Here is a 12,443-nt window from a genome sequence, read left to right as displayed (position 1 = left end):
GAAAAACTATAGGTAGTTTTTCCACACCCCACATAATACCCTTTTTAGTGGTACTTATAGTATCAGAAATATGTAACACCTCCTTCATTGCCCTTAACAAGTAACGTGTGGCCCTAAAGGAAAATACGTTTGTTTCTTCACCGTCGACACTGGAGTCAGTGTCCATGTCTGTGTCTGTGTCGACCGACTGAGGTAAAATGGGCATTATAACGTCCCTGACGGTGTTTTAGACGCCTGGACAGATACTAATATGTTTGCCGGCCGTCTCATGTCGTCAACCGACTTGCAGCGTGTTGACATTATCACGTAATTCCTTAAATAAGCCATCTATTCCGGTGTCGACTCCCTAGAGAGTGACATCACCATTACAGGCAATTTGCTCCGCCTCCCAACATCGTCCTCATACATGTCGACACACACGTACCGACACACAGCAAACACACAGGGAATGCTCTGATAGAGGACAGGACCCCACTAGCCCTTTGGGGAGACAGAGGGAGAGTTTGCCAGCACACACCAAAAACGCTATAATTATACAGGGACAACCTTTATATAAGTGTTTTTCCCTTATAGCATTTTAATAATAAGAATTTACTTACCGATAATTCTATTTCTCGTAGTCCGTAGTGGATGCTGGGAACTCCGTAAGGACCATGGGGAATAGCGGCTCCGCAGGAGACAGGGCACATCTAAAGAAAGCTTTAGGATCACCTGGTGTGCACTGGCTCCTCCCCCTATGACCCTCCTCCAAGCCTCAGTTAGGATACTGTGCCCGGACGAGCGTACACAATAAGGAAGGATTTTGAATCCCGGGTAAGACTCATACCAGCCACACCAATCACACTGTACAACTTGTGATCTGAACCCAGTTAACAGCATGATAATAGAGAAGCCTCTCGAAAAGATGGCTCACTACAACAATAACCCGAATTTTTTGGTAACAATAATTATGTACCAGTATTGCAGACAATCCGCACTTGGGATGGGCGCCCAGCATCCACTACGGACTACGAGAAATAGAATTATCGGTAAGTAAATTCTTATTTTCTCTGACGTCCTAGTGGATGCTGGGAACTCCGTAAGGACCATGGGGATTATACCAAAGCTCCCAAACGGGCGGGAGAGTGCGGATGACTCTGCAGCCCCCAATGAGAGAACTCCAGGTCCTCCTCAGCCAGGGTATCAAATTTGTAGAATTTTACAAACGTATTTGCTCCTGACCAAGCAACTGCTCGGCAAAGTTGTAAAGCCGAGACCCCTCGGGCAGCTGCCCAAGATGAGCCCACCTTCCTTGTGGAGTGGGCATTTACCGATTTTTGGCTGTGGCAGGCCTGCCACAGAATGTGCAAGCTGAATTGTACTACAAATCCAACGAGCAATAGTCTGCTTAGAAGCAGGAGCACCCAGCTAGTTGGGTGCATAGAGGATAAACAGCGAGTCAGATTTCCTGACTCCATCCGTCCTGGAAACATATATTTTCCGGGTCCTGACAACGTCTAGCAACTTGGAGTCCTCCAAGTCCCTAGTAGCCGCAGGCACCACAATAGGTTTGGTTCAGGTGAACGCTGAAACCACCTTAGGGAGAAACTGAGGACGAGTCCTCAATTCCGCCCTGTCCGAATGGAAAATCAGATAAGGGCTTTTACAGGATAAAGCCACCAATTCTGACACGCGCCTGGCCCAGGCCAGAGCCAACAGCATGACCACTTTTTCTGTGAGATATTTTAACTCCACAGATTTAAGTGTGTCAAACCAATGTGACTTTTGGAACCCAAAAACCACCTGGAGATCCCAAAAGTGCCACTAAAGGCACAAAAGGAGGCTGTATATGCAGTACCCCTTTAACAAATGTCTGAACTTCAGGGACTGAAGCTAGTTCTTTTTTGGAAGAAAATTGACAGAGCCGAAATTTGAACCTTAATGGACCCCAATTTCAGGCCCATAGATACTCCTGTTTGCAGGAAATGTAGGAATCGACCCAGTTGAATTTCCTCCGTCGAGCCTTACTGGCCTCGCACCACGCAACATATTTTCGCCAAATGCGGTGATAATGTTTTGCGGTTACATCCTTCCTGGCTTTGATCAGGATAGGGATGACTTCATCCGGAATGCCTTTTTCCTTCAGGATCCGGCGTTCAACCGCCATGCCGTCAACGCAGCCGCGGTAAGTCTTGGAACAGACAAGGTCCTTGCTGGAGCAGGTCCCTTCTTAGAGGTAGAGGCTACGGATCCTCCGTGAGCATCTCTTGAAGTTCCGGTTACCAATTCCTTCTTGGCCAATCCGGAGCCACTAATATAGTGCTTACTCCTCTCCATCTTATCAATCTCAGTACCTTGGGTATGAGAGGCAGAGGAGGGAACCCATACACTGATTGGTACACCCACGGTGTTACCAGAGCATCTACAGCTATTGCCTGAGGGTCCCTTGACGTGGCGCAATACCTGTCGAGTTTTTCCCAACGGTTTATAATCATGTGGAAGACTTCTGGGTGAAGTCCTTACTCTCCCGGGTGGAGGTCGTGCTGAGGAAAACTGCTTCCCAGTTGTCCACTCCCGGAATGAAAACTGCTGACAGTGCTATCACATGGTTTTTCGCCCCGCGAAGAATCCTTGCAGCTTCTGCCATTGCCCTCCTGCTTCTTGTGGCACCCTGTCTGTTTACGTGGGTGACTGCCGTAATGTTGTCCGACTGGATCAACACCGGCTGACCTTGAAGCAGAGGTCTTGCTAAGCTTAGAGCATTGTAAATGGCCCTTAGCTTCAGGACATTTATGTGAAGTGATGTCTCCAGGCTTGACCATAAGCCCTGGATATTCCTTCCCTGTGTGACTGCTCCCCAGCCTCGCAGGCTGGCATCCGTGGCCACCAGGACCCAGTCCCGCATGCCGAATCTGCGGCCCTCTAGAAGATGAGCACTCTGCAACCACCACAGGAGGGATACCCTTGTCCCTGGTGACAGGGTTATCCGCTGAAGCATCTGAAGATGCGACCCGGACCATTTGTCCAGTAGGTTCCACTGGAAAGTCTTGCGTGGAATCTACCGAATGGGATTGCTTCGTAGGAAGCCACCATTTTTACCCAGAACCCTTGTGCATTGATGCACTGAGACTTGGTTCGGTTTTAGGAGGTTCCTGACTAGCTCGGATAACTCCCTGGCTTTCTCCTCCGGGAGAAACACCTTCTTTCTGGACTGTGTCCAGGATCATCCCTAGGAACAGAAGACAAGTCGTCGGAACCAGCTGCGATTTTGGAATATTGAGAATCCAATCGTGCTGCCGCAACACTACCTGAGGTAGTGCTACACCGATCTCCAACTGTTCCCTGGATCTCACCCTTATCAGGGAATCGTCCAAGTAAAGGATAACTAAAATTCCCTTCCTTCGAAGGAATATCATCATTACGGTCATTACTTCAGTAAAGACCCGGGGTGCCGTGGACCATCCCTACGGCAGCGTCTGAACTGATAGTGACAGTTCTGTACCATAACCTGAGATACCCTTGGTGAGAAGGGTAAATTTTGACATGAAGGTAAGCATCCTTGATGTCCCGAGACATCATGTAGTCCCCTTCTTCCAGGTTTGCAATCACTGCTCTGAGTGACTCAATTTTGAATTTGAACCTCTGTATGTAAGTGTTCAAAGATTTTAGATTTTAGATTTTAAAATCGGTCTCACCGAGCCGTCTGGCTTCGGTACCACAATAGTGTGGAATAATACCCCGTTCCCTGTTGCAGGAGGGGTACCTTAATTATCACCTGCTGGGAATACAGCTTGTGAATGGCTTCCAAAACTGCCTCCCTGTCAGCGGGAGACGTCGGTAAAACAGACTTTTGGAAACGGCGAGGGGAATACTTCTCGAATTCCAATTTGTACCCCTGAAATATTACCTGAAGGATCCAGGGGTCTACTTGCGAGTGAGCCCACTGCGCACTGAAATTCATTGAGAACGGGCCCCCACCGTGCCTGAACTTGTAAAGCCCTAGCGTCATACTGAGAGCTTGGCAGAGGCGGAAAAGGGTTTCTGTTCCTGGGAACTGGCTGATCTCTGCAGCCATTTTCCTCTCCCTCTGTCACGAGCAGAAAAGAGGAACCCTTTTGTCCGCTTGCCAACCAGGACTGCGCCTGATAATACGGCGTCTTATTTTGAGAGGCGACCTGGGGTACATCCCCTTTTTTTTTTTTTAAGGCAATACTTCCAAATGCCGTTTGGAATCCGCATCACCTGACCACTTTACTGGTATAATTGGACAACGCACTTATACTTGATGCCAGTCGGCAAATATTCCGCTGTGCATCATGCATATATAGAAATGCATCTTTTAATTGCTCTATAGGCAATAATATACTGTCCTTATCTAGGATATCAAATTTCCAGTCAGGGAATCCGACCACGCCAACCCAGCACTGCACATCCAGGCTGAGGCGATTGCTGGTCGCAGTATAACACCAGTATGTGTGTAAATACATTTTAGGATACCCTCCTGCTTTCTATCAGCAGGATCCCTAAGGGCGGCCATCTCCAGAGAGGGTAGAGCCCTTGTTCTTACAAGCGTGTGAGCGCCTTATCCCCCCTAGGGGGTGTTTCCCAACGCACCCTAACCTCTGGCGGGAAAAGGTATACTGCCAATAACTTTTTAGAAATTATCAATTGTTATCGGGGGGAAACCCACGCATCATCACACACCTCATTTTATTTCTCAGATTCAGGAAAACTACAGGAAGTTTTTCCTCACCAAACATAATACCCCTTTTTTTGGTGGTATTTATATTATCAGAAGAGTGTAAACTTTTTCCATTGCCTCAATCATGCAATGTGTGGCCCTATTGGAAATCACGGTTGTCTCTTCACCGTCGACACAGGAGTCAGTATCCGTGTCGGCGTCTGTATCTGAGGTAACGGGCGCTTTAGAGCCCCTGTATGAGACGTCTGGACATGCACAAGCTGAGTAGCCGGCTGTCTCATGTCAACCACTGTCTTTTATACAAAGCTGACACTGTCACGCAATTTCAACAGTACATCCACTCAGGTGTCGACCCCCGAGGGGGTGACAACACTATTACAGACACTCTACTCCGTCTCCTCATCATTTTTCTCCTCATACATGTCGACAAAAACGTACCGACACACAGCACACACACAGGGAATGCTCTGATAGAGGACAGGACCCCACTAGCCCTTTGGGGAGACAGAGGGAGAGTTTGCCAGCACACACCAGAGCGCTATATATATACAGGGATAACCTTATATAAGTGTTTTTCCCTTTATAGCTGCTGTATTGTTTATACTGCGCCTAATTTGTGCCCCCCTCTCTTTTTTAACCCCTTTCTGTAGTGTAGTGACTGCAGGGAAGAGCCAGGGAGCTTCCCTCCAACTGAGCTGTGAGGGAAAATGGCGCCAGTGTGCTGAGGAGATAGGCTCCGCCCCTTTCTCGGCGTCCTTATCATCCGTTTTCTTGTATGTTTTGGCAGGGGTTAAATGCATCCATATAGCCCAGGAGTTATATGTGATGCATTTATTTTAGCCATAAAAGGTTTTCTATCGATTTATTGCGTCTCAGGGCGCTGCCCCCCCAGCGCCCTGCACCCTCAGTGACCGGAGTGTGAAGTGTGCTGAGAGCAATGGCGCACAGCTGCGGTGCTGTGCGCCTACCTTTATCTGAAGACAGGAAAGTCTTCTGCCGCCGATTTTTCTGGACCTCTTCGCTCTTCTGGCTCTGTAAGGGGGCTGGCGGCGCGGCTCCGGTGACCCATCCAGGCTGAACCTGTGATCGTCCCTCTGGAGCTAATGTCCAGTAGCCTAAGAAGCCCAATCCACTCTGCACGCAGGTGAGTTCGCTTCTTCTCCCCTTAGTCCCTCGATGCAGTGAGCCTGTTGCCAGCAGGTCTCACTGAAAATAATAAACCTAAACTAAAACTTTCACAAAGAGCTCAGGAGAGCCCCTAGTGTGCACCCTTCTCGTCGGGCACAGAAAATCTAACTGAGGCTTGGAGGAGGGTCATAGGGGGAGGAGCCAGTGCACACCAGGTGATCCTAAAGCTTTCTTTAGATGTGCCCTGTCTCCTGCGGAGCCGCTATTCCCCATGGTCCTTACGGAGTTCCCAGCATCCACTAGGACGTCAGAGAAATATATATATATATATATATATATATACACATATCGCCAAATAAGTGCCCCCCCTCTCTGTTTTAACCCTGTTTCTGTAGTGCAGTGCAGGGGAGAGCCTGGGAGCCTTCCCACCAGCATTTCTGTGAGGGAAAATGGCGCTGTGTGCTGAGGAGAATAGGCCCCGCCCCCTTTTCGGTGGGCTTCTTCTCCCGTTTTTCTGAGACCTGGCAGGGGTTAAATACATCCATATAGCCCCCAGGGGCTATATGTGATGTATTTTTAGCCAGAATAAGGTACTATCATTGCTGCCCAGGGCGCCCCCCCCCCAGCGCCCTGCACCCTCAGTGACCGCTGCTATGAAGTGTGCTGACAACAATGGCGCACAGCTGCAGTGCTGTGCGCTACCTTATGAAGACTGAAGAGTCTTCTGCCACCGTTTCTGGACCTTCACTTTTCGGCATCTGCAAGGGGGGTCGGCAGCGCGGCTCCGGGACGAACCCCAGGGTGAGACCTGTGTTCCGACTCCCTCTGGAGCTAATGGTGTCCAGTAGCCTAAGAAGCCAATCCATCCTGCACGCAGGTGAGTTCACTTCTCTCCCCTAAGTCCCTCGTAGCAGTGAGCCTGTTGCCAGCAGGACTCACTGAAAATAAAAAACCTAACAAACTTTTACTCTAAGCAGCTCTTTAGGAGAGCCACCTAGATTGCACCCTTCTCGGCCGGGCACAAAAATCTAACTGAGGCTTGGAGGAGGGTCATAGGGGGAGGAGCCAGTGCACACCACCTGATCCTAAAGCTTTTACTTTTGTGCCCTGTCTCCTGCGGAGCCGCTATTCCCCATGGTCCTGACGGAGTCCCCAGCATCCACTAGGACGTTAGAGAAAATGATATGCAGCATGCCTATAGTCTGTGTATAATAGCGGCTCTATCTGCATCCAAAATAAAACATTACAGTCTTTTCCAGGTAAACACTGTAGCAGAGCATTTTGTATGCAAATACAGTCGCAGTCACACACAGTATATAGGCATACTGCATATTATTTTAATCAGCAGAAGCTGCTTGTGCGTCCTATTACTTTGCGTCAAAGACTCATTTTACCGGGAAAAGAGACGATCGTCACTACCAAAGTCCCACCGCGTCATGGTGCGACTTCAAGGGCTGTTTAGCATGTCTGCAGCAAGGATGTAAGAGGACACATCTGTAAAATGCATTTACGGCAAGAAAAGATGCCCAACATCAGCAGAGCTGCCCGGCAAATGACAGCTTACCCAGAAGCGACATTCATTTGTAAAGCATGTTAGCATTGTGCATGCACCTAGAGATCGAGAGATGCCTGGCGTGAGTGAGCCGTAATTTGCTGGGCAGCTCTGCTAACCTCACGCAAAAGCGACATCTGGTGGATGATCACTGTTATTACACTCACTAAGCTCTATGCGCCACCCTGCGGCAAAACGTGCTGCCTTGCGACCAGGCACACAGCAACTCCGTGATCGGGACAAATGCCATAGACTGTATAGATAAGCGAAGCTTCATCTGTAGCCTTTGGTGTCCTCCAAGTTTACCATCAACCTTAATAAATTACCATATTCTTTACAGATTAACTGGTTTATAGATAACTGTACTATTCATGATTACTAAAGTAGTGGCTCTGCCTGGAACACTGCGAGATATAGAATTGGTTAGCTTGAAATACAGTATTACTTTTTCTCCATAAAAATATACATTTCATTTTCTTAAATTATATTCATCTACCATAGTCCTGTCAAATTCAAAGATGTGACTACTAGACAAAATATAAAATTCACAACTTTTACGCATGCCAGACAGTAAGCATACAAAACTGAGTATTAAAAGGTAAAATCTAATGATTCACAATATACAGTATTTGCTTGGAAGGCCAAGCATGTCAAACTGGTATTCAGGGTGACAGGTTGTCTCAACACTAATTTGAACCCACTTCACAATGTTTTATTTTTCTCACCCATCCTAAGTAGCAGAATGTGTCATCACAGAGATGTAATCTAACACTGTGGTCTCTGGGGTACTCTTGTTCCCGTCTGTTAGACCTGTCCCGTATGTGAATCTTTTTGGACCTCAGTCCATACACTCCTGTCTAACCTATTCAAAACCCCAATACTGAAAAATCTTTGGTTCTTTCTCCAAGGCTACTCTCCTCCTGGTCTTTGCAAATCTTCCGTTAAACTGCTGGACCACATCCTCGTTGCTGCTAAGAGCCCGATAGCTCGTAACTGGAAGAACCCCCTTCACACCTTCTCTCTCACCCCAAAAATCTAAAATTTGGCATAGCGACGATGGAAAACATTACTTATTATCTCCATGATAAAGGCCACATGTGTACTCAGGTGTGGGTCCCTCGGCTCTCTTCTGAAGGCATCCCTTCACCTTTGCTTCCTGCACTGACCCCCTCTGTTTGACTCATGTGTGATGGCACAGTACGCCTTACGTGCTCCCGCTTCTTTTTCCCAGACTTCTCACTTTGGTTATTTGTTTTTGTCTCTTGTCTTCCTTCTTGTATCCCAAGTGGCACCCTATTTCTTTTTTGTTCTTTTTGCTTTTCTGATTGCAGTCTAGTGTTCTTCACGGTGGTGTGGATAATTAGGTAGAGTGGAAATACGTAGACCGTCAATAGGTCAATTCCATATGGTCGACAGGGTCAACATGAAAAAGGTAAATACCACAAAATTTAGACAGATACAAAAGGTCGACTTAGTAAAAAGGTTGACATGAGAATGGCCGGTACAAGTTTTTGTTTTGTGTCATTTTACATGATTAACTACATATAGTGGAACTAGCCAAATTAGTGGAAATATGTACGCTCATCATGCTTCTTGCAAGGAGTCTCACTTGCTACTGCTGCGCTTGGCACAGGTTACTATTTCCAATCATAGTCTAAGTGGATGGTAAATGTAGAACAGATTGGAAAAAAAAAAAAAAAAAAGTGCTTCGACCATTTTCACCTGTCGACCTATCATCTGGAACTCCTTCATGGTATTTTTCCTGTAGTCTAGTTCCCCCTTGTACCCCTACCCCTTACTTACGTACCATTTTCCACTCATCTTATATGAAATGTTTACAAATGTCTTCATTCTACCTGCAAAACTGGCTCGCCTGTATTGCTCCTCATAATTGTTTTATTTTTATGTCTGCTGTGAGCCTTCTAAATAATTTTAAAAAGAGATGTAATCTGCCAAGGGGTGGCTGTCTGAAGGTTCTAAACTGTGTCAGTAGGACTGCAGTGTTTGATGAAGCATTATATGGTGCCTTTGCTCCCCACTCTGACAGTTCTTCATGCAGGGTGCCAGGGATATAAATATTTTTAGGTTCTATCCGATACATTCCCTTACTAGATTTTGTTAGACATCCCCTTTAAGTACAGTATGTTTGCCTCACATTAAATACAAAATGTTGCAGATACTACTTATCTAACTACAGACAAGGTTGTCAACCAGATTTAAACTATTAACAAAGAGTTATTAAAATTATACTGTAGCAACACAACTTCATTTAAGTATAGCCAACTGCACCGAGTGATATAACAGACTGCTAAGCCTGCAGTAACAGTTGCACTGTATCTGAGAATACAATGTCTACATACATGCCATGGGACAGATGTATTAAGCCTTGAAGAGATAAAGTGGAGACTGATATAGTACCAACCAACTCCTGACAGCTTGTAACATGGCAGTTAGGAGCTGATTAGCTGGTACTTTAGCACTCTCCACTTTATCACTTTTTAGTACATCTAGCCCCATGCATGATCTGTAAGATACAGAGGTAATATTTATTAGACATTAGCGACCCAAGAGCAGGAACCCAGCCTGCCAGCTACAGGGGCACGATGTCTATCAGATACAGGGGGGCCATGCCTACCAGACACAGAGCGGGCATACCTCCCAGATACAAGGGGACCATCCCCACCAGATGCAGAGGGGCCATGCCTGCCAGCTACAGAGGGACCCATGCCTACCAGATACAGGGGTACGATGCCTGACAGCTACAGGGGGAACCGTTCCTACCAGGGCATCTGGACTCCAGGTCGACACCAAAAAGGTCGACACCTGCAATAGGACGACATGAGTTTCTCACATTTTTTTTAAGTTTTTTGACATTTTTCATACTTTACGATCCACGTGGACTACAATTGGGAACGGTAACCTGTGCCGAGCGCAGCTGTAGCGGAGCGAGGCACCTTGACCGAAGCATGGCGAGCCATGCGAGGGGACGCGGTGCACTAATTGGGGTTCCCGGTCACCGTACGAAGAAAACGACACCAAAAAAACATTAAAAATTATGTTGACCTTTTTCATGTCGACCTATTTCAAGTGTCGACCTGGAGTCCCATACCCGCCTACCAGCTACAGGGGGAACCAAGCCTGCCAACTACAGGGGTAACTACGCCTGCCGGCTACAGGGTAACTACGCCTGCCGGCTACAGGGTAACTACGCCTGCCGGCTACAGGGGAAACCATGCCTACCAGATACAGGGGTGCTATGCATGCCAGATACAGGGGTACTATGCCTACCAGATACAGGGGTACTATGCCTGCCAGCTACAGGGGGAACCATGCCTACCAGCTACAGGGGGAACCTTGCCTGCCGGCTACAGGGGGAACCTTGCCTGCCGGCTACAGGGGGAACCTTGCCTGCCGGCTGCAGGGATACTATGCCTGCCAGCTGCGGGGATACTATGCCTGCCAGCTGCGGGGATACTATGCCTGCCAGCTGCGGGGATACTATGCCTGCCAGCTGCGGGGATACTATGCCTGCCAGCTGCGGGGATACTATGCCTGCCAGCTGCGGGGATACTATGCCTGCCAGCTGCGGGGATACTATGCCTGCCAGCTGCGGGGATACTATGCCTGCCAGCTGCGGGGATACTATGCCTGCCAGCTCCGGGGATACTATGCCTGCCAGCTGCGGGGATACTATGCCTGCCAGCTGCGGGGATACTATGCCTGCCAGCTACAGGGGAAACCATGCCTACCAGATACAGGGAAAACCATGCCTACCAGATACAGGGAAAACCATGCCTACCAGATACAGGAGTGCTATGCATGCCAGCTACAGGGATACTATGCCGACCAGATACATGGGTACTATGCTTGCCAGCTACAGGGGGAACCATGCCTACCAGCTACAGGGATACTATGCCTACCAGATACAGGGATACTATGCCTACCAGATATAAGGGGACCACGCCTGCCAGCTACAGGAGCAGCATGCCTAGGATAAACTCCCCCGACAGCCCTGCGTGGTACGCCAGCTCACATGTGCGTCTTACTGACTCTATACTGTAGAAATGACCGAGCAGCATCTGGCGGGGGAGCACAGCAGCACTCACCAGGCGGCCCGCAACATCCTGTGTGACCGGGGGCACCCAGCTCCCTCTCATCCAGCACAGCTGCCAAACAAGGGCACCCAGACCTGTCAAAGCAACAGCACTTCCGGAAAAGAAACAAGCGCACCCGTTATTGGGGCTCGTCAGGAAAGAGAGAACGCTGGTTATAAGGTTCCGGTAACAAATAGTTCAGAGGTAGGGCTTAGCTACTGCTGCTACGTATTTCGGACACTGGGCCTTTTTCAGCTTCTTGGAAAAGTATATTTATTTAATACCTTTCAGTGTCACACTAAAAGGTAGCATTCTACAATTGTAATGGTGACCCAGCTCCTGTGCTGTACACATAACAACCAAAATTGGCATTACTCTTAATCATGTGCCGATTTTGACGAGGCTGAAGTTAGCTTCTTATTCGGCCAGCTTCTTATTCGGCTCCAGCTTCTTATTCTGAAAATATTATATTAAAATAAATTAAATAAGGATAGATCACTAAGATAACATTGCAAAAAATTCAAATAGTGTCCCTTACACCAATATACATTACACTTTGCATTAAACAAAAATGATTTGGGCATGAAAATGGTGGTAAAGCGGGCACATGCACCAAAATTTATAATTTTGAATAAGAAGCAGTAATTCTGCAAGGGTTAAACAGCGTTGGTCAGCAGATTTTACACTTGAAACCTACAAAGGGTGGTCACTTACATATCACCCACTTGCAATTTGCTTTGATCAACAAGCATTTGGGCATGAAAATGGGGGTAAAGGGGGCACAGACATCAGATTTCATCATTTTGAATAAGAAGCTGTAGTTCTGCAAGGGTTAAACAGTGCTGGTCAAAAGATTAGACACTTCAAACCCACACAGGGTGGTCACATACATATCATCCACTTGCAGTTTGCCTTGACCAACAAGCATTTGGTCAACAGATTTAACACTTGAAACCCACGCAGATCTACAGCTTCTTATTCAAAATGA

At 47.5% G+C, this 12,443-nt stretch overlaps 1 protein-coding gene across 2 annotated transcripts in view; it reads right to left on the bottom strand.

The window, feature by feature from the left end:
• Nucleotides 1–11,612, bottom strand: part of OPA1 (OPA1 mitochondrial dynamin like GTPase) — a 255,182-nt gene extending 243,570 nt beyond the window's left edge. For both annotated transcript variants that reach the window (XM_063916412.1, XM_063916413.1), the window contains exon 1: nt 11,468–11,612. In XM_063916412.1, the coding sequence (XP_063772482.1) occupies nt 11,468–11,484 (17 nt within the window). In that variant the 5' untranslated portion in view covers nt 11,485–11,612. The remainder of the gene's footprint in view (nt 1–11,467) is intronic.
• Nucleotides 11,613–12,443: the final 831 nt, after the last annotated feature.

The sequence above is a fragment of the Pseudophryne corroboree genome, chromosome 4, assembly GCF_028390025.1.
Source record: "Pseudophryne corroboree isolate aPseCor3 chromosome 4, aPseCor3.hap2, whole genome shotgun sequence".
Taxonomy (NCBI): Eukaryota; Metazoa; Chordata; class Amphibia; order Anura; family Myobatrachidae; genus Pseudophryne; species Pseudophryne corroboree.
The sequence above is the reverse complement of the archived record's forward strand: the minus strand, read 5'-3'. Positions and strand labels throughout refer to the sequence as shown.